The 18,670-nt window shown below is 42.2% G+C and overlaps 1 protein-coding gene across 2 annotated transcripts in view; it reads right to left on the minus strand.

Moving 5' to 3' along the window:
• olfm2a (olfactomedin 2a) overlaps positions 1-18,670 on the minus strand; it is a 72,620-nt gene that overhangs the window by 8,434 nt on the left and 45,516 nt on the right. For both annotated transcript variants that reach the window (XM_080776937.1, XM_080776936.1), the window contains exons 2-3: positions 12,253-12,402; positions 3,972-4,127 (exon numbers count right to left, since the gene is read on the minus strand). In XM_080776937.1, the coding sequence (XP_080633063.1) occupies positions 3,972-4,127; positions 12,253-12,402 (306 nt within the window). The remainder of the gene's footprint in view (positions 1-3,971; positions 4,128-12,252; positions 12,403-18,670) is intronic.

The raw sequence follows: 18,670 nt of genomic DNA on the forward strand, positions 1-18,670 counted from the left end.
CCTGCCTGCCTGCCTGTCTGTCTGTCTGTCCATGAGTAGTTATTTGTCTGTCTGTCAATGAGTAGCTGTCTTACTGTCTGCCTGTCTATGAGTAGCTGTCTGCCTGCCTGTCTATGAGTAGCTGTCTGTCTGCCTGCCTGCCTGTCCAATTGTCCATGAGTAGCTGTCTGTCTGCCTGTCTGAGTAGCTGTCTGCCTGCCTGCCTAATTGTCCATGAGTAGCTGTCTGTCTGCCTGACTATGAGTAGCTGTCTGCCTGCCTGCCTAATTGTCCATGAGTAGCTGTCTGTCTGCCTGTCTATGAGTAGCTGTCTGCCTTCCTGCCTGTCCAATTGTCCATGAGTAGCTGTCTGTCTGTCTATGAGTAGCTGTCTGCCTGCCTGCCCAATTGTCTATGAGTAGCTGTCTGCCTTCCTGCCTGTCCAATTGTCCATGAGTGGCTGTCTGTCTGTCTATGAGTAGCTGTCTGCCTTCCTGCCTGTCCAATTGTCCATGAGTAGCTGTCTGCCTGCCTGTCCAATTCTCCATGAGTAGCTGTCTGCCTGTCTATGAGTAGCTGTCTGACTGCCTGCCTGTCCAATTCTCCATGAGTAGCTGTCTGTCTGTCTGCCTGTCTATGAGTAGCTGTCTGCCTGCCTGCCAGCCAGCAAGTTGGTTAACAGAAAATAAATTGTTATGGCTGAGTAAAATAAAATACAATAAACACAATTTGCCTGAAAATAGATTACCCAGCTATGACCTTTTTCATGAAAAAAAATGAGTAGTGATATGGCTGAGTAAAATAAAACAATCTACCTGAAAATAGATAGCTATAAGTGAAGAGCAATTTCCGCAATTACCATTTCTGCAATTTCCGCAATTTCCTCGATTTCCATTTCCGCAATTTCCATTTCCACCATTTCCGCAATTTCCATTTCCGCAATTTCCATTTCCATTTCCAACTATTAATGGCAGCTGGGTTTCATCATTCAAATAAAATAGAATTCTGTCCGTTTAGCTATAAAATTATGTCAGGGAATAGGGATACACAGTATATGTCTTTCATTTGCATTGCATCTCCCCCCCCCCCCCCCCCCCCCAAGCTTTTATTTTCGTTCGAGTAATAGTACAACTCTAATAGTATTACTTATAATAATGTAATTAAAGATAACTTCATTCAGATTTATTTATTTTTATTTCATTTTCCAGATTTCTTTTTCTTTTTTTTTGATTTTCATTGGTGGGCCAGTCATAATAGTCCCGCGGGCCTGATGTGGCCCGCGGGCCTGAGGTTGAGTATCACTGACATAGGGCCTATGTCATCATAACATAAAAATCACACAATGAAATCACACAATGATAAAATGACCTGTTGGATTGTTCATGATCACACAAGATCAGAAATGTATTTTGGCCTTTCACCATTCAGTGCTGTACGAACCAACAGTAGTAGTTTTAGGAAATAAATTATTTGACAGACAGGACGCCAGCGTAAGTCTGATCTGACAGCTGGAGTGACATGATACTTTCTTAGTATTAGTGAGGACTCGAGCAGCAGCGTTCTGAATCGACTGCAGTTTTGTTCCGTTTGTTTTAGTAAGACACTATTAACATAATATTAGTCAAGTCTACTCAAGATAAATGGACAAGTTTTTCTAAATCCTGCTGAGACATACAGTAATCCCTTTAATTCTCGTATATTCTCGTATATTGTTGTAGTAGGCTGACTTTGAAATTGTCTTAGTGTGGTTGTTGAAATTCACGTCTAAGTCCATCACTACACCAAGATTTCTGGCTTGGGTTGTGGTTTTTAAAATGTCATAGGCTATTCTTAGACATTTATTTTGTTTTGTTTGATGGACCTAGCTCGTATATAAGGGCATACACAATCCTTGAATGTGTACAACATTGATGTGGGGCAATGCATCCCAATAGGTGTTGTGAGCCTGTAGAGATGCTACTTTTTCCTAACGTTCTCCTATTTTTGTCAAATGTTTGCCTATAATGACATGCCCACAATAGGGACACCAGTAATCATGTGGTTAAACAGATGGTGTAAAGTTAATATCCATTATATTAAATTGAGCTATAGTTAAATTAAAAATGCAAGACACTTCCTCACTCTGCTCTGTGATATTATGTTGAGTGCTGGTGGCCAGGAGATACAATAGTTTATTGGCGGGACCGCAACAGCAGGGCCAGCACTATAAATGGGTCTTTGACTGGATTACTGATGAAGTTACACCATTGGGTGGCCAGTTGGCCTGACAACGAACTAGCCAATCACAGAGCAATCTTCCCTCCATGCTATGGGCTAATTGGCCTAACGATCGAACAATGGAATTAACTAGCCAAACACAGAGCAAATTGCAATTATCCCTCCAAACTATGGGATGTCCGCTCAGAATCAGGGACCTTGGAGGAGATTTTTACAGTGAAATAAAAGTAAAAATCAAATAATATATTGCCTTCCCTATAAGCAGTATGATCGATGGAGCTCAACTGGGAATATTTATTTGTGTGTTGATGCATCTTTGACCGTCACCAAGGATTTTGTGGAGCTGGTGTTGAGGCATTATGTACAGCCAATGTAGCCTACTCATCCATTGGCTCTTTCAGACAATAATATTTTACACGGCCTACACTGCCACACATTGAATTCTTTCAATAAGGCTTTTTCTGGAAAATTGGACTATTCATTCTTTTTTAGTTCACTTACTAGTGAATCGAGGTATACATGTTAGGAATCAGTGTGCAATAGCACACATTGTTACCCCAGTGCTTTCAAGGCTATAGTCACAAAACCGTGACTAATAATTGGAGCAGCAATGCCCACACATTCAACTTGTACAAAATCAATTGTGGCAAACCTCAAATCATAAAAAGATTGTCTACATTTGTAGACGATCAGGTCACCAGCATCTGATTATACCTATATTAATATAAAAAACAGGAGGTAAGGGCAAGTGATGTAGCCTATAAAATAAAAATTGTGAAATAATAAAGATAGTAGGCCTACAACGTCAAAATAACCAACAACCGATCAATGTCTATTGTGTGGGTCGATGGTGAAGTTGTTGATCTAGTCATTACTACAACATCTTTACTCAACAGTGGTTCTTTCATAATGTGAACCACATAATCTTACTAGACTGCTTATAGTTCAATGTCATTCATCCCCAGACATCATCTCATGAATAGCTCCTGTACAGTCACACTACATTAAACCATCATGATACCAGCTAGTGTCACTTGAGTGAATAATAACGTTAGCTAGCTACTAGACGGCTATAATGTCATTTCCATCCATCCACTGACAGACTGATCATTGCAAGCATTTCATTTAGAATATGTACAGTGATGTGAGCTTGTTTCATTTCATGTCATGGTAGGATAATAACCGTATACATCCTAGATGGTGCTTTTTTGTCTGTGAGATCAATGGGAATTACGGTTCATGCTTGGATTTCTGAATAAATCCCGCATGGAATCGTAATGCACACTAATCACTTGTCATGCTTATACTGCAGTGCAGGTTGGCAAGTACTGCGTGAACACATATGATCATTTAGAATTCAGGAATTTAGGTAAATAAATCATTTTGCAGTTTTAAGATTATGATTACCGGTATGTATCCATTATTTTATGTGAAATTTTATTTTAATGAGTGCCTACTATATCCACTGAGAAATTCATAGGACTCTCTCAGCTTTGATATGGGAGGAGATATGGGTCAGGATGTGGAGACAGAGAGAAAAACTAAAGCGAGATAGAGATGGGAGCACATACTGTACCGCTTACTATACTGTGGATCCGATTATCGTTATCATTACGGTGTGTCACATTACAGTATCTCACTGTTAAAAAACACCTAATCAAATTCAAACTATACAGTATGATGTTAGATGTAATCACGGTGGCGTCTAGTGTAACAACATAGAGGATTTTACTGTGTTTGAAACCATGCAGGATTAGTGACACAGCTGGGTGTACCTGAAAGTTCTTTGGGTTGAGACTGCGAGGGTTCTCAGACGCTGTCTTAAGCTTTCCATCCACCACCTTCATCAGACTCTCTGTGTTCCTCACATACTGCAGATCCCTGTAAGTCCTCAGGTCCAGGACCTCCATGGATTGGCTGATGTTCTGCACCTGTCAGCGGCACACACACACACAGTTATTGAACTGGTCAGCGATTATCTGCAGGGCTCTAGACAAACACTTCTAGAATCCTCACAACATTCTACAATGCGCACACACACACACACACACACACATATATATATATATGGGATATATCCCACCCTTTTCACATTGGCCTGTTATAGTGCCACCAACAGATGGATTTTTGCAAAACACATTTTTGGAACAAAATGCCTCAAATCATCCAATTGCCATCCAAGGCGTAAGAAGAAATTGCATCCTTTTCACATTGGCCTATATAGTGCCACCAGGAGGCCACAACCTGCCCTGCCCTGGTGGAGACTTTTTATAGTTTATGCTCCATCGTACAGCGGTGTCGTGCCAGAAGTGGCAAACCTGCAAGCTCACAACTCGTCATACCCACGCTGTGCTGTGAGCTTCTAGGTCTGCTATTTTCGACGTGTGCAAAACTGTCGTGCGATGACGTGCTTGACGCAGCCCACGACCCCACTGCATGCCCAGCCTATTGTACTACTTGTTTCATATGCCCACTCTTCTCCCACGCGCTCCACCGAGCTAGACAGAGTTAATATGCTGTTTTAATGGAGCCTTTTTCATTTGGCTCAAAAACGTATTTGAAAGCCGTTTCAGATGGGGCTGAATGCACTTCAGATGGTGTAATGTAATGCTTAATGTATGTGCTGTCCAGTCTGCGGCGCTTTGTGAACTTGTAGATTGGCTATTTCCGACGTGGGACAGGCAAACGACAAAGTATAAATCGGGCTTTGAGCAGCCTGGCTCAAGTCCAGAGCAATGACACCTGCCTCATACTGTAGGTTTACTGCATACCTTTATAAAAGCCTTCATTATTATTATTATTATTAACATTTTTGTAAATGTAAAGTGCAATACACTGTAAATGAAATTTAATAATGCATTATTATTGTTAGTGTGTTCATACAAACTCACACATTCAAACATCTACACAGTTTTGTATTGGGAGGTTAATTTGGCAAGATGTTCCATTGTCCCAGCATGCCTAGGGCCCAGCCTTACGCTTATTGTTGTATTATTTATGCTCATTTCATTTAGAGAATGGGTTTGCATGTTTTATGTTACATCATGTAGTCATAAATTGTGGGCGATGTGGTCGTGGTGGTGTGTGTGTGTGGGGGGGGGGGGGTCGTGGATGCTCACCACAGCAGCCTGCATTACCCAACATTTTCTGTTGCTCTTTGTTGGACATTGGTACATTCTTTGTGTCTCCTACGGCTACCGGATAGACTCCGCCGGGTATCAAATTATTGGCTTAGGAATGTGACAAAAACCAAATAATCTCCACAAAATAAGAATTAATCAACATTCAGAAACTGCATGGTATATTTCTCAGTGTAGAATGTTGTCAACAATTTTCTGATAACACAGAAGCCATGAGCAGCAGCGTAGTAAAAATGCAGTATATCTGTCTGCAGCCTCCCAGATGTGTTTGATAGCCTCTCTCTGCCTGTTTGGCCTGTCTGTATTTGATACATAGGCCTTTGATTTATTTGAACACTATGATACGTGTTAAGCAGTACATTCAGTGGACATTATGCACAACACACACTTATAAATATTCTGTTCATGCCGGAATACTGATGACTAACCCTACGTTTTAACAGTGACTCTGCTGTTATTATCGTATGTACTGTATACGCATCACCGTTCTGGAGGGTAAACAAAGCAACAAATGAATCTGTTTGGCTGTCGCCGGACGATGTCATCCAAAAGATGGCGTTCCTCCGCTCACTTCTCGACTATAGCCTCTTTGCCTGCTATCGCCAGTAGTTGCCGGGTCCTATAGACAAACACACTTCTGGAAAATCCACCAGACTGTCGCACGCTGTTAAAACAGCGTTTTAATACTTCGTTTAATACTGTTAATACTGTTTAATACTTCGATAGATTCCCCTTAAAATAGACATGGACAGCAACTCAATCATTTACACATCAGTACCAAATAATTTCAGTTGCTACATTTCGCTTCCCCATCACATTTGGGAGCAGAAGGTAATTCTGATTCAAAATTTCATTTGGTTATTTTAGTGATCTCACTCCCCGAACCCACCTCACCCCTGCCCACTTTGACAGGCTGTAATGGCTTAGGGTTGACGACAGAGTACAGCATCTTGCAATGGGTCTGGTCCACAAGATTCGATACACCACCAAGATACCCATGTACCTGTCTAAATACTTCCTTAATGTCAACGAAGTCCACACCCACAACACCAGAGGGAGTTTAACAAACCATGTGCAACCCAGATTCAGCACAAACAAGGGACTAAATTAATTTCCCTCCTATGCCACCAAAATATGGAACGCCCTACCAACAGTCATTAAGACGTGTGAATCCCTTGACTCCTTCAAAACTGCTCTCAAAGTGCATCTAGGGGCGGCTGCAATTCGAAACTGGCCCCCGTAAAATCTGAATCCCCCCCCACCCCTTTTTACCTCCTATGATGATTTCCTGTTTTTGGCTATATGTGTATATTTGTGCGTCTCTAAATGTTACGATGAATTGAACATGGTGGACCCCAATTCTCCAAACTGTTAATAAATACTTCAATCAATCAATCTGATTATATACATACTGTATGAGTTTCTTCTATCTGCAACACATGCCAGTTTCATGTATGCAAATGAAGAGCACAATATTGTGACGTCATATAAGCTGACTTAAATATTTAATTTATAAAAATGAACAATAATTCTGCCTGTGTCGCTGAACAGCAGACATCTTTACATTTAATTCAACCAACAATGATAAAATGACCTGTCTGATTGTTCATGATCACACAAGATCAGAAATGTATTTTGGCTTTTCACCATTCAGAGCTGTACGAACCAACAGTAGTATAGTTTTAGGAAATAAATTATTTGACAGACAGGACGCCAGTGTAAGTCTGATCTGACATGATACTTTCTTAGTATTAATTAGGATTCGAGCAGCAGCGTTCTGAATCAACTGCAGCTGTTATTGGTTTGTTTTAGTAAGACACTATTACCATATTAGTCAAGTCTACTCAATAAATGGACAAGTTTTTCCATGTCCTGCTGAGACATACAGTAAGCCCTTTAATTCTCGTATATTCTCGTATATTGTTGTAGTAGGCTGACTTTGAAATTGTCTTAGTGTGGTTGTGGAAATTCACGTCTAAATCCATCACTACACCAAGATTTCTGGCTTGGGTTGTGGTTTTTAAAATGTACGGATTGAAGCTTAGTACTGACTTTTAATCGTTATTTTGTGGCTCAGAAAGCCATTACTTCAGTTTTGCCTTTGTTTCATTGAAGAAGGGAAAGTAAAGGGATTAGTAAACAAAATTCTCAATGATGTCTAAACTGCTGAGCTGGATGTAATGCAAAATATGAGCATCTACAATTTGAATGTATGTGGGAGACTACTTTTGTGAATATCCATTTCGAGCAATGCATAAAAATAGAACAGACGCCTTTAGTCTCTACGTGAAATGGTCGCTGAACTGAAGATTCTGTTGATAAAATCTCTTGGGCCCGTTTGTGGAATCATCTATACATTACATACAGTACACATAATTAGATATTATTTACTCTACAGTATGTGACAGTGTCACTGTCCATTATTTTATTTACATTTTATTTACAATGACCTGGCCTGTAAAATTTGATGCACCGTCACTTGTGTGAAAATACATTACAGAAAATAAATCCGATGTGCTTCCTCAAATTTTGCAGAAATATCATGTTGAGTCAACATGGCCCGCATTTTATTTCTGACATTTGTGGAAGTGGACCCTATTGACTGCAACTGTAGCAGTAAATATAATTAATTTGCATTGCAGAAATTGACGGAGGCCAATATGCATAGTAAATCTCTCGCAAAAGCATTGGATATGCAAATGTTTTGGCATTGTTTTTTACAAGTTAAGGTGAGGATATGTTTAGTGCTATTAAGGATTAAATATTTAAACCTAACCCATTACAAAAAGGTTGGGTGTTGTTACTATTGAGTCGTTTATATTGTTATGTATAGAGTTAGTGTAACTGAAGTGTAACCTCACCTGCCATAGATACCATGTACATAGAAAACCAAACTCGTGAAAATAGCCAATCTACAAGCTCACACAAGTTACAATGTGTGTGTTTGTTTTTTACATTTATGGATTCTTATATTTTTTATGAATGTTTTCTAAATTGATAATTTATTTTTACATTACTTTTGAAATAATACCAGTATGTATATTTTTTAAATGTAGCAAATGGAGGGGGGGAAGCATATTACCACTGTTTATGAAACACTACTGTATACTGATCGATTCCCCCCATGCTGGTGTGTCATCATCTCACACGTGCAGTTTGTGACGCATACTGTAACAGCCGACTGGGCCCCCAAATTCACTCCGTCTCTGAGCCTTTTAATATAACTGTGTGGGCGGTGGAGGAAATAGAAGTGAAGGCATGTTCTTGTATTTTGTTGTTGTTGCAGTAAGCTATTTTACATTCTCAGTGTTAAATGTTAGTGTTAAATGTGTCCTTGGCATGCCTGGGCCTGGGAGAGGCTTTGACAGTCTTGCCTGGCTGGTTCAAAGAATTCCACCGTGATATGTCATGAGCAACGGGAATGGTAATGATACAGTATGAGCATGCATGCAAAACACACACACACACACACACACACACACACACACACACACACACACACACACACACACACACACACATACTGCTACTTGATTATGTGACTCGCGGTGGCTGACCCCAGGTGTTCTCATTAGTGTGTTTTAATGGATAGGACCGGTAGCCTTGACTGTGTTGAATAGGTTCAATTGCTCAAAGGGGGTGTGGGTGTGTGTGTGTGTGTGTGTGTGTGTGTGTGTGTGTGTGGGGCTGCACAATAATGTGGATTTAAGCACTGGGAAATAAGGCACATCTATGCTACAGTACCGTCTCTACACACACCAGCACAAACAGCACACACAACTTCTCCAGATCGCCATTCATCATTATCACCCACTGAAACACGCACATATCCAGCAACAGCCTACAGACTGTATTGTACATCATTATATTCACACATATAGGTGAGCACACATGCACTCAATTGCATGCATGTGAACATAATATGACACATCTGTCTTGCCTGACTTACCAGTGAAATCCTAGTACCTGCTAAAAATACACCCAAACTTGTGCGTGTGGGTATGTGTGTGTGTGCGTGCGCATGAATGTGCATTTGACACACTTGCAGACAGAGTAGAGACCGTCCGGGGATACGGCACGCTTCAGTGAGAATGAATACATGTTCGAGTTCATGTGCCTCATTGATCCACCAGGGCTACACAACCCATTCAGCATCTCAATTTACCTCTAGCTGCCTGCCTGCACACACACCCCCCCCCCCCTCCCCCCCCTTCCATCACCAGCTCGCTTCTCTCTCTATCTGGATCCACTCATTCATTCAGCCCTCTCCTTGTCTGCATTTCTCGTCTTACTTACTTCACAACTCTACGCCACCAGACCCGCCCGCCCCTCTACCACGGCCCACTGCCAAGCAGCACCGCATATTGAGAGGCACTGAAGAGAGCTTGGCCCAGCTGTGGAAACCAGCTCTGGTGTTCCACAGAGCACTGCCCTGTAGACCTGTTGTGACTGGAGCTGTGGCGAAGAGAATTGGAGATTGCCAGTGTGTCAGATTCAGTCAGACCACACAGCTCACTGGACCATGGGAGTGTTATATCGTTACAGTTGGTTGGGAAACCTTGTATGTATTGTATCACAAACTCTTTGTTAATAATTTTCATTGGTTAAATATTTATATATCCCACAGACCACATTTAACCTGTCTGAATTAGTGAAAATAGCTGAAAGTGTGAGGTTGCAGATCTTCTATTTTGTGCAACACACGTCATGCGACATACTGCAGTATAAAATATATATATACAATATAATAGGGCATTAATTTATGAAAAAATAGAAAAGAGGCTTCTGCCCGACAGCAATGATACATTTCGTAGGATGTGCAATTGGATCAGGATGGAGGAACAGACAGAGGAGTGGGATGGGTGAGACATATAATTTAGAGAGAAGCCAATGCTACTTCTATGACGCACGGCACTACACGCTGCCGCTGTGCATGCAAACAGTAGATCGATGTGAAGCTGCAGATCAGCCTAGTCATCAAGCCCCCATGACTCATGGTGGAGAGGCGCCCCTCTCCCTCTCCTGCCTGCTGTCTCTCACTCCACATCCGTCTGTGTGTATTAACCCATTAACACTAGCATGACTGAAGAAAAAAAGGGACATAAGTAGCATGTGCTTAAATTCATATTTAGAAAATGTTTCAGATGTCAAAAATGTCTGAGATGATAGAATGGTGATGGATGATGATGGTCATGGAAGGGGTACCTTCTGAAAGCTTCATGGGCAAAGATAATCAACTTCAAAAGCTTAAACCCTTGGCCACGGACCTCCCCATCTAAAAACAAATAGCAGATCTACAAGCATGAAGTGATGCACTGTGGGCTTGTGGATCTGCTATTTTTGAAAAGCCAAAGTATAAACTAAAACTTTCAACTTTGAAACAGAGAACCAATGTGCTATAAATATAGCTAAATTCTAAATGACAAAGATGCATTCCCGGTCTGAATGCGTTAATAGCCTATGGGCCATAGACCATTTTAATACATTTTTGAGTTCTCCTCCAGGGCAATACTCGACACCTTCGCAAAAGTATATTTAAAATGTAACAGTTAATTTGTCCCGTGCAGGAAAGAGGGGCATTTTTACAGCTTCATAAACCAATGATACCCTACCATCTCAATGGCACAACCAGCCAAGATCATATCATAAACTGGAAGGCTGGATTTCACATCTTATTGCTTATAAACGTGCATTTCCCGTTAGTCAGTCCGTCACCCCACGTCTCCATATATGGTCATGCCTCGCGACATCAAGTGTCATCAGGGATGGAGATCCCTAATGTCATCAATATTAAGCACATATGACCACATATGGAGATCCCTGTTGACCTCAAACCCTTAGATCTCCATATATGGAGCTGACCTGTTCTGACATTCCATATGTTGATTCTTCCCCATCCATCCTTCCTGTTCGATGTCTCCCTTTTGACTGATACCTGTCCATTCAAACTGTAGACGGGCCTGCCACAAAGTTATCATTCCCCGCGCCCGGCAGCCAGCGAGTTCTCAACAGGCCCGAAAATTAAGGACCGGCCCTACCTTGGCCCTCATCAAACCCTGTACACTCAAGACACTGACCCCGCTGCCACCCTTAAATCCAGCACTTGCCCAGCAGTCTGCCCTCACCCACCTGGATGTGTGCACACACCCACCTGGATGTGTGCACATCGCCCTTTATGGCAAGGTCGCTTCTCACCCTTAGGGTGTCTTACTGATAGTACATACTATAGTTGTGACTGTGTGCACGCGACGTGCATGTTTGTGCCTTGTACAAGAGTACTGCGGAATTATAAGATTACATTTGATCATGACATCATAAACAATAACCTTTAACTTATCTGTGTTTAACCGAGTATAAACAAGTACCCTATATTCAATGAACTAATGCTACATTACACAAGTAGAACCATCCTGGAATCTGTGTGTGTGTGTGTGTTTGTGTGTGTGTGTGTGTGTGTGTGTGTGTGTGTGTGTGTTTTTCATTGTCAAAACTTTAGCCAATGAGTTTCAAATGGTACAAGGTCAAGGCTCAATGAATCCAATTTTGTGGGTCTATTTAGGACATTTCCTCCTTTCAGTTGAATTACACTTCAATCACTTCAGCTCTCTTGGTTGGAGAACAGGCCACTGCACAATTATAACAATCCCCTAATTCACAGTGGACTGGTTATGTGCACCACTGATTACATTTCAACAGGGCTAAAGAAAGTGGGGCTGTTTACTCCAGCAACCTGCATTTGACAGAGGCAACCAGGCATGAGTCTATAGTAGTGATTCTCAACCTTATTTCATTTCAAGACCCCTTTATTTCTTATTTCAAGCCCCTCAACGTCGATATACATTGTGTGTGTGTGTGTGTGTGTGTGTGTGTGTGTGTGTGTGTGTGTGTGCTGCTAAGACTTATTGACAGCTGTCACCTTCTCCATGAGTTGACGGAGCTGCCTGCTGCGTGGGTCGCGGTTACACATGTTCTGGGCGGGGGCGACCACGGTACAGATACACTTCCCATCTGCATCCTGTGCAGAACTGTAGATTTGCCAGCCTTCTTCTGGGCTCGGGTACAATGCCTGCAGAGAGACGGAACAACATGTCATTTAGACACGCAGAGAGAAGCTTCAGTGCTTTCAAATTCGCTTTTCAAAATGCAGCGGCCAGACAAAATACCTTGAGGCTGCAATGAGACACTTCAGTAAGCTCGCATCGTCATAATCAATGTGATGTGAAATGCCTCGCTTCAAAATCATCTTTTGAGACTATAATTCTTTGCGTTCACTTCATAGTAGTTTTAGCAGTTGTCTTGAGATTCAAAGGCACACGCTCTATTTTCCTGAGTGGTTTCTGCCCATGCTGTCACCAATGGTTAGACACAAAAACTTGGTTTGTGATTATTGTGTCAAAACATAGCTTTTCCCAATAAACGCTGAATGCTAATTCATTTCTCAACTATTCTTAGCCTTATTTTGAGAGAGAGAGAGAGAGAGAGAGAGAGAGAGAGAGAGAGAGAGAGAGAGAGAGAGAGAGAGACAGTACAGTGAAATCCTCAGCGTTATGTCTGAAAGGGTAAAAACAGACTTTAATACTGTGTTTTACTGTGTGGGGATTGAGAGGGATGGAGGTTACACAGGCGGTCAGGAAGGGATAACAGACCAATCTTTGGGAGAAAATAAAGGAATTAGAGAGTGCCTTGGCTCTTCGACCAGTCGGCTGGGGCACTGGCGTGGCAAACCACAAATGTGTGAGGAAAAAAAAGACGACAGTATGGCAGAGATGGAGTAACAGATAGATGTAGAGTGAAGAAAGACAAAGAAAGGGTGGGGCGACAAAAGAGGATTACAAAGGAGAGAAGGAGAGGGAGGGATCAGGGAAGTCTGCGTGAAAGCACAGGATCTAATCAGTTTGGACACAGAAAGGAAATGGAGCCGCTTGGGATCGATAATGCTGCTCTTTACCCGTGGGGGGGAGGGGCTGAAAGGATAGATGTCTCTCTCTGGCTAATCCAATCAAAAGTAGTGCAGTGTGCCTGCTAGCAAACGTGCATAGGCACAGGCACACAACACGCACACTGCACTCTCTCACAATCATTTGCATGCTATACATATCTGTCCGTTCACACTTCACACACTACACAGCATACACACTAGAAATATATTGTATGTGCCCACCTACATGCATGCCGCACACACACACACACACACACACATGCACGCGTGCACGCGCACACACACACACACACACACACACACACACACACACACACACACACACATACTCATACTGTACACATACTCATACTGTACACATACACACACGAGTGCACACATACACACACAGCAGTCATTTCAGTGATGAAATTGAAGAATCCTCATAACGGAAGGGAAAAACAAGGAAATAATTCCACACCCAGCCCTGATCTTATCTACCCTATTCTGTTCTACTATACTCTGTGTACTCCTTTGTACTTTTTTCTTTTCTGCTCTAGAGTCTAATTTGTTCTACTATTCTTATCTGTTCAACTCTACTCTGTTATGCGCTATTATTCTACCCTTATTCTGTTCAACTTCGTACTACTATACCATGTTCTACTATGTATTACTATATCCTGTTCTACTCGATTTTGTACTGCTCTTGTTTTGTACTATATCTGTTGTTCTCTGCTCTGAGCGATGCTGTGCTGCATGCTCAGGTAGGCATGCTGGTAGGGGGGAGATGTGGATCAGATTATAATGTCTTGGGGGACGGGCAGGCTATGTGATTGGGGTATAAAGTAGCAACCACCCTGCGAGCCAATGTGCTCACTGTCACATCTCGTCACTCCCGCCAATCCCCCTCGCTACTTGCCCCACCTTCTCCTCTCCTGCACTCTCAATCTTTCACTACACCTTCCCCCTGCTCTGGGTTTGAATGACTTTTAATACTGCCTGCCAATGATGCATTATGGGAAACAATACTGTGTCTTTCCATTCTGTTAGGACATGTGAATTCCCGTCAGTATCCTGACACCACTACTTTAAAACAATAATGACGATGATAAATACAAAACTACCTTTTTCGGTCTCTCACAAGAGGAGTCTGGATAAATTCTACTCATATCTCCCACGTTGGCTAGCTGCGCAACTTAATGTATATTTGCAACTTGCAACCACTGGTCGCATTTATTATGAAAACGTGCATTTCCCGTCAGTCCGTCCGTCCGCTATTCACCCCACGTCTCCATATATGGACACGATGTAGACGAGATCGCCAATATATGGCCATATCATTTCCTTTTGGTTCGTGGGTTCATCTTGATCTGCATATACAGTATGGAGCCGGCCAGCAACTCTATATCTAACCTCAAACCCTTAGATCTCCATATATGGAGCTGCCATTCGATATGTTGATCCTACCCCATCCGTCCTTCCTGTTCTGACATTCCATATGTTGATCTGACCTCATCAAACCCTGTACACTCAATACATGCTCCATATATGGCCAGTACAGAATTAATTCCATATGTTGATCTGACCCCCCCATGCCAAAGCGCCAGCGCTTGCACAGCAGACTGCCGTCATGCATACGACCTCGCCCATGTCTCACTGGTATTTTTGGTTTTGGTATTTTACCCAATCCTGAGTTTTTCCAAATATCTGCTCTGGTATTGCCATCTAAATACATATTTAGGAGCTTGTTGTGACTGGTAAATATATTGGTATTTGTTATCATGTCCGTTATCTTCTCTGGTATGTTGCCCACTAACTATAGTTATAATACATAGGTCCTTACATCATAAACCAGCAAAAATGCGCCCACCAATATCTGCCCCGGCAAATAATGTTGATAATCTGCACAAAAAAGAAAATACTTTTCCCTTTTAAAATATCGGATAGTCTCACACAGAATCTACCCCCACCTGAAGAATGCTTATAGTTTTAACTATATTGAGAGTGAATGACAGGTACAGACGATCACAAATCAGGCAGTGGCATGCATTGTGGAGCTGAATATTCACACACACTCCCCCAGGATGGGCCTACTAATGACACAAGCAATCCATTTCTTAAATTAGCCTTTGATTATGTGCTGGCCTCACCCTCCATCTAATAGCGTAACAAAGAAATTGGCCTGAGGCCAAACATACTTGCAGACCCCTGCTTTAAATACTGCAATGCTTCTAGCAAGTTTTTAAATAACATTAGCTCAGCTGCCATTACCTAAGATAACGTACCTTAACCTTAACAAGCTAACATAATTGATGGTAGCCTACTGTATTTAGCACAATAAAAGTTGTAAAAGTGTCTACTTTTGAAAATGGACAATAACTGCAGTTCCCCCTGCAATACTCTCTCGGCTCACTCAGCGACTCGTAGCCTACCAAGGGGAGATTCACTCAGCGACTCGTAGCCTACCAAGGGGAGACTCATAGCCTACCAAGGGGAGATTCACTCAGCGACTCATAGCCTACCAAGGGGAGATTCACTCAGCGACTCATAGCCTACCAAGGGGAGATTCACTCAGCGACTCATAGCCTACCAAGGGGAGATTCACTCAGCGACTCATAGCCTACCAAGGGGAGATTCACTCAGCGACTCATAGCCTACCAAGGGGAGATTCACTCAGCGACTCATAGCCTACCAAGGGGAGATTCACTCAGCGACTCATAGCCTACCAAGGGGAGATTCACTCAGCGACTCGTAGCCTACTAAGGGGAGATTCACTCAGCGACTCATAGCCTACCAAGGGGAGATTCACTCAGCGACTCGTAGCCTACCAAGGGGAGATTCACTCAGCGACTCGTAGCCTACCAAGGGGAGATTCACTCAGCGACTCGTAGCCTACCAAGGGGAGATTCACTCAGCGACTCGTAGCCTACTAAGGGGAGATTCACTCAGCGACTCGTAGCCTACCAAGGGGAGATTCACTCAGCGACTCGTAGCCTACCAAGGGGAGATTCACTCAGCGACTCATAGCCTACTAAGGGGAGATTCACTCAGCGACTCATAGCCTACCAAGGGGAGATTCACTCAGCGACTCGTAGCCTACCAAGGGGAGATTCACTCAGCGACTCATAGCCTACTAAGGGGAGATTCACTCAGCGACTCGTAGCCTACCAAGGGGAGATTCACTCAGCGACTCGTAGCCTACCAAGGGGAGATTCACTCAGCGACTCATAGCCTACTAAGGGGAGATTCACTCAGCGACTCGTAGCCTACCAAGGGGAGATTCACTCAGCGACTCATAGCCTACCAAGGGGAGATTCACTCAGCGACTCATAGCCTACCAAGGGGAGATTCACTCAGCGACTCGTAGCCTACCAAGGGGAGATTCACTCAGCGACTCATAGCCTACCAAGGGGAGATTCACTCAGCGACTCGTAGCCTACCAAGGGGAGATTCACTCAGCGACTCATAGCCTACCAAGGGGAGATTCACTCAGCGACTCGTAGCCTACCAAGGGGAGATTCCTGAACCAAATATACTGCACATTAGGCTCATCTCTCCATTAATATGAAAACTATCACTAATACCCATGTTTATATGATACATAGATGATTACATTTCTAAGGAGTGATCCCATAGATGGGATGATATCTGTTATCTATTGTCTTTATATACAGTACTTTATTGTCCAACATTACTTCCACTAAATGTTCTGCAGCTTTGTAAATGTTATTTCAATATATCTTCCTAATCTCCCACGTTGTGAATGTACTTGCGCCATAGAAGATGACATTTCTGAGGGTCTCCACATCGAGGTTGAAAAAATAATTAATAATCCAGGCTAAATTATCAATATTGCATTGGCGAGTGCCTATTCGAGAGACGCCGAGATCGCCGCGGCTTCTTAACGCTGTGGCGAATTATTGTTTAAGCTGCGAAGCTGCGACATGGCGTAAAATAATACGTCGCAACCTACGTCGTCCGCCGTGAAAGAATCTCGTCCCACCTGGCCTATTCTTTGCATGGAAATGAGTGGTTAGGAGAGAGGGAGGGTGAAAGAGAACGAGAAAGAGATTTATTTCAATTAATAGTCTAAAATGGATTGCTGATAAAATATGTTTAAATATCTCATCCTCTAACCCAGTGATACTCAACCTCAGGCCCGCGGGCCACATCAGGCCCGCGAGACCATTATGACTGGCCCACCAATGAAAATCTAAAAAAAAGAAGAAAAAAAAATCTGGAAAATGAAATAAAAATAAATAAATCTGAATGAAGTTATCTTTAATTACATTATTATAAGTAATACTATTAGAGTTGTACTATTACTCGAACGAAAATAAAAGCTTGGGGGGGGGGGGGGGGGGGGGAGATGCAATGCAAATGAAAGACATATACTGTGTATCCCTATTCCCTGACATAATTTTATAGCTAAACGGACAGAATTCTATTTTATTTGAATGATGAAACCCAGCTGCCATTAATAGTTGGAAATGGAAATTGTAATTGCGGAAATGGTGGAAATGGAAATTGCGGAAATTGCGGAAATGGAAATTGAGGAAATTGCGGAAATGGAAATTGCGGAAATTGCGGAAATGGTAATTGCGGAAATTGCGGAAATTGCTCTTCACTTATAGCTATCTATTTTCAGGTAGATTGTTTAACTTAACCATTAAGTTTAGGCAGGTGCTCAATATACCCATATAGCCTACTAAATTCTACCACTATACCCGGCATGGGGGGCATCCGTTAGTACAACTTACGAATAGTAATGTACACACATTTGTATAGGCCACATTAACCTAAAGAAATTCACCAACACATGATATCCCCACTTACATCTGGGTTTGGCTATAGGCTTGCATGTTCATGTTTGTAGGCTAGCTATTTAGCTAAATAACAGCAGTTTCCTTGATAGTAGTTTCTGTCTATTATAACCTATATACAGCTAAAGCTACAGGCTTAAAACCGCAGTAAGAGATCGGCTCAAATGTTAAGGTCAATTAAGGTTTGCCACACCAAATCTTCTTCACAGTTTACATTTCTATTGTATATTATTCAAGGTGTAGTGAGCAGGATCATACAATAGAATAGCCACATTAGTTACACTAATTGAATTCACAGTGGGAGTAATGGTATTCATTTCTCATTTGCAATTCATACATTTCACATCTCTCAGATATGTGCAGGGGGCAGGGGCACACAACTGACTTTTGATGAAAATTATTGCTCCTCAGGTTAATTATCTTTCCATTATTTTTTACTACAGAAGTGTGTTGCCGAGTTCCTGCCTTCTCAGTCTATGCAATGGTCCGAACGTCATCTTATATCAGTCAGGGCTTCTTTTATTATTGAGCTTCTTTCTTTGCGGCAATCCAGCGTCGGATCAGAACAGAAGGCTGTTCGGTTGAGGGATGAC

Source organism: Protomyctophum bolini (assembly GCF_963924005.1).
Source record: "Protomyctophum bolini genome assembly, chromosome: 11".
In the NCBI taxonomy this organism is placed as follows: domain Eukaryota; kingdom Metazoa; phylum Chordata; class Actinopteri; order Myctophiformes; family Myctophidae; genus Protomyctophum; species Protomyctophum bolini.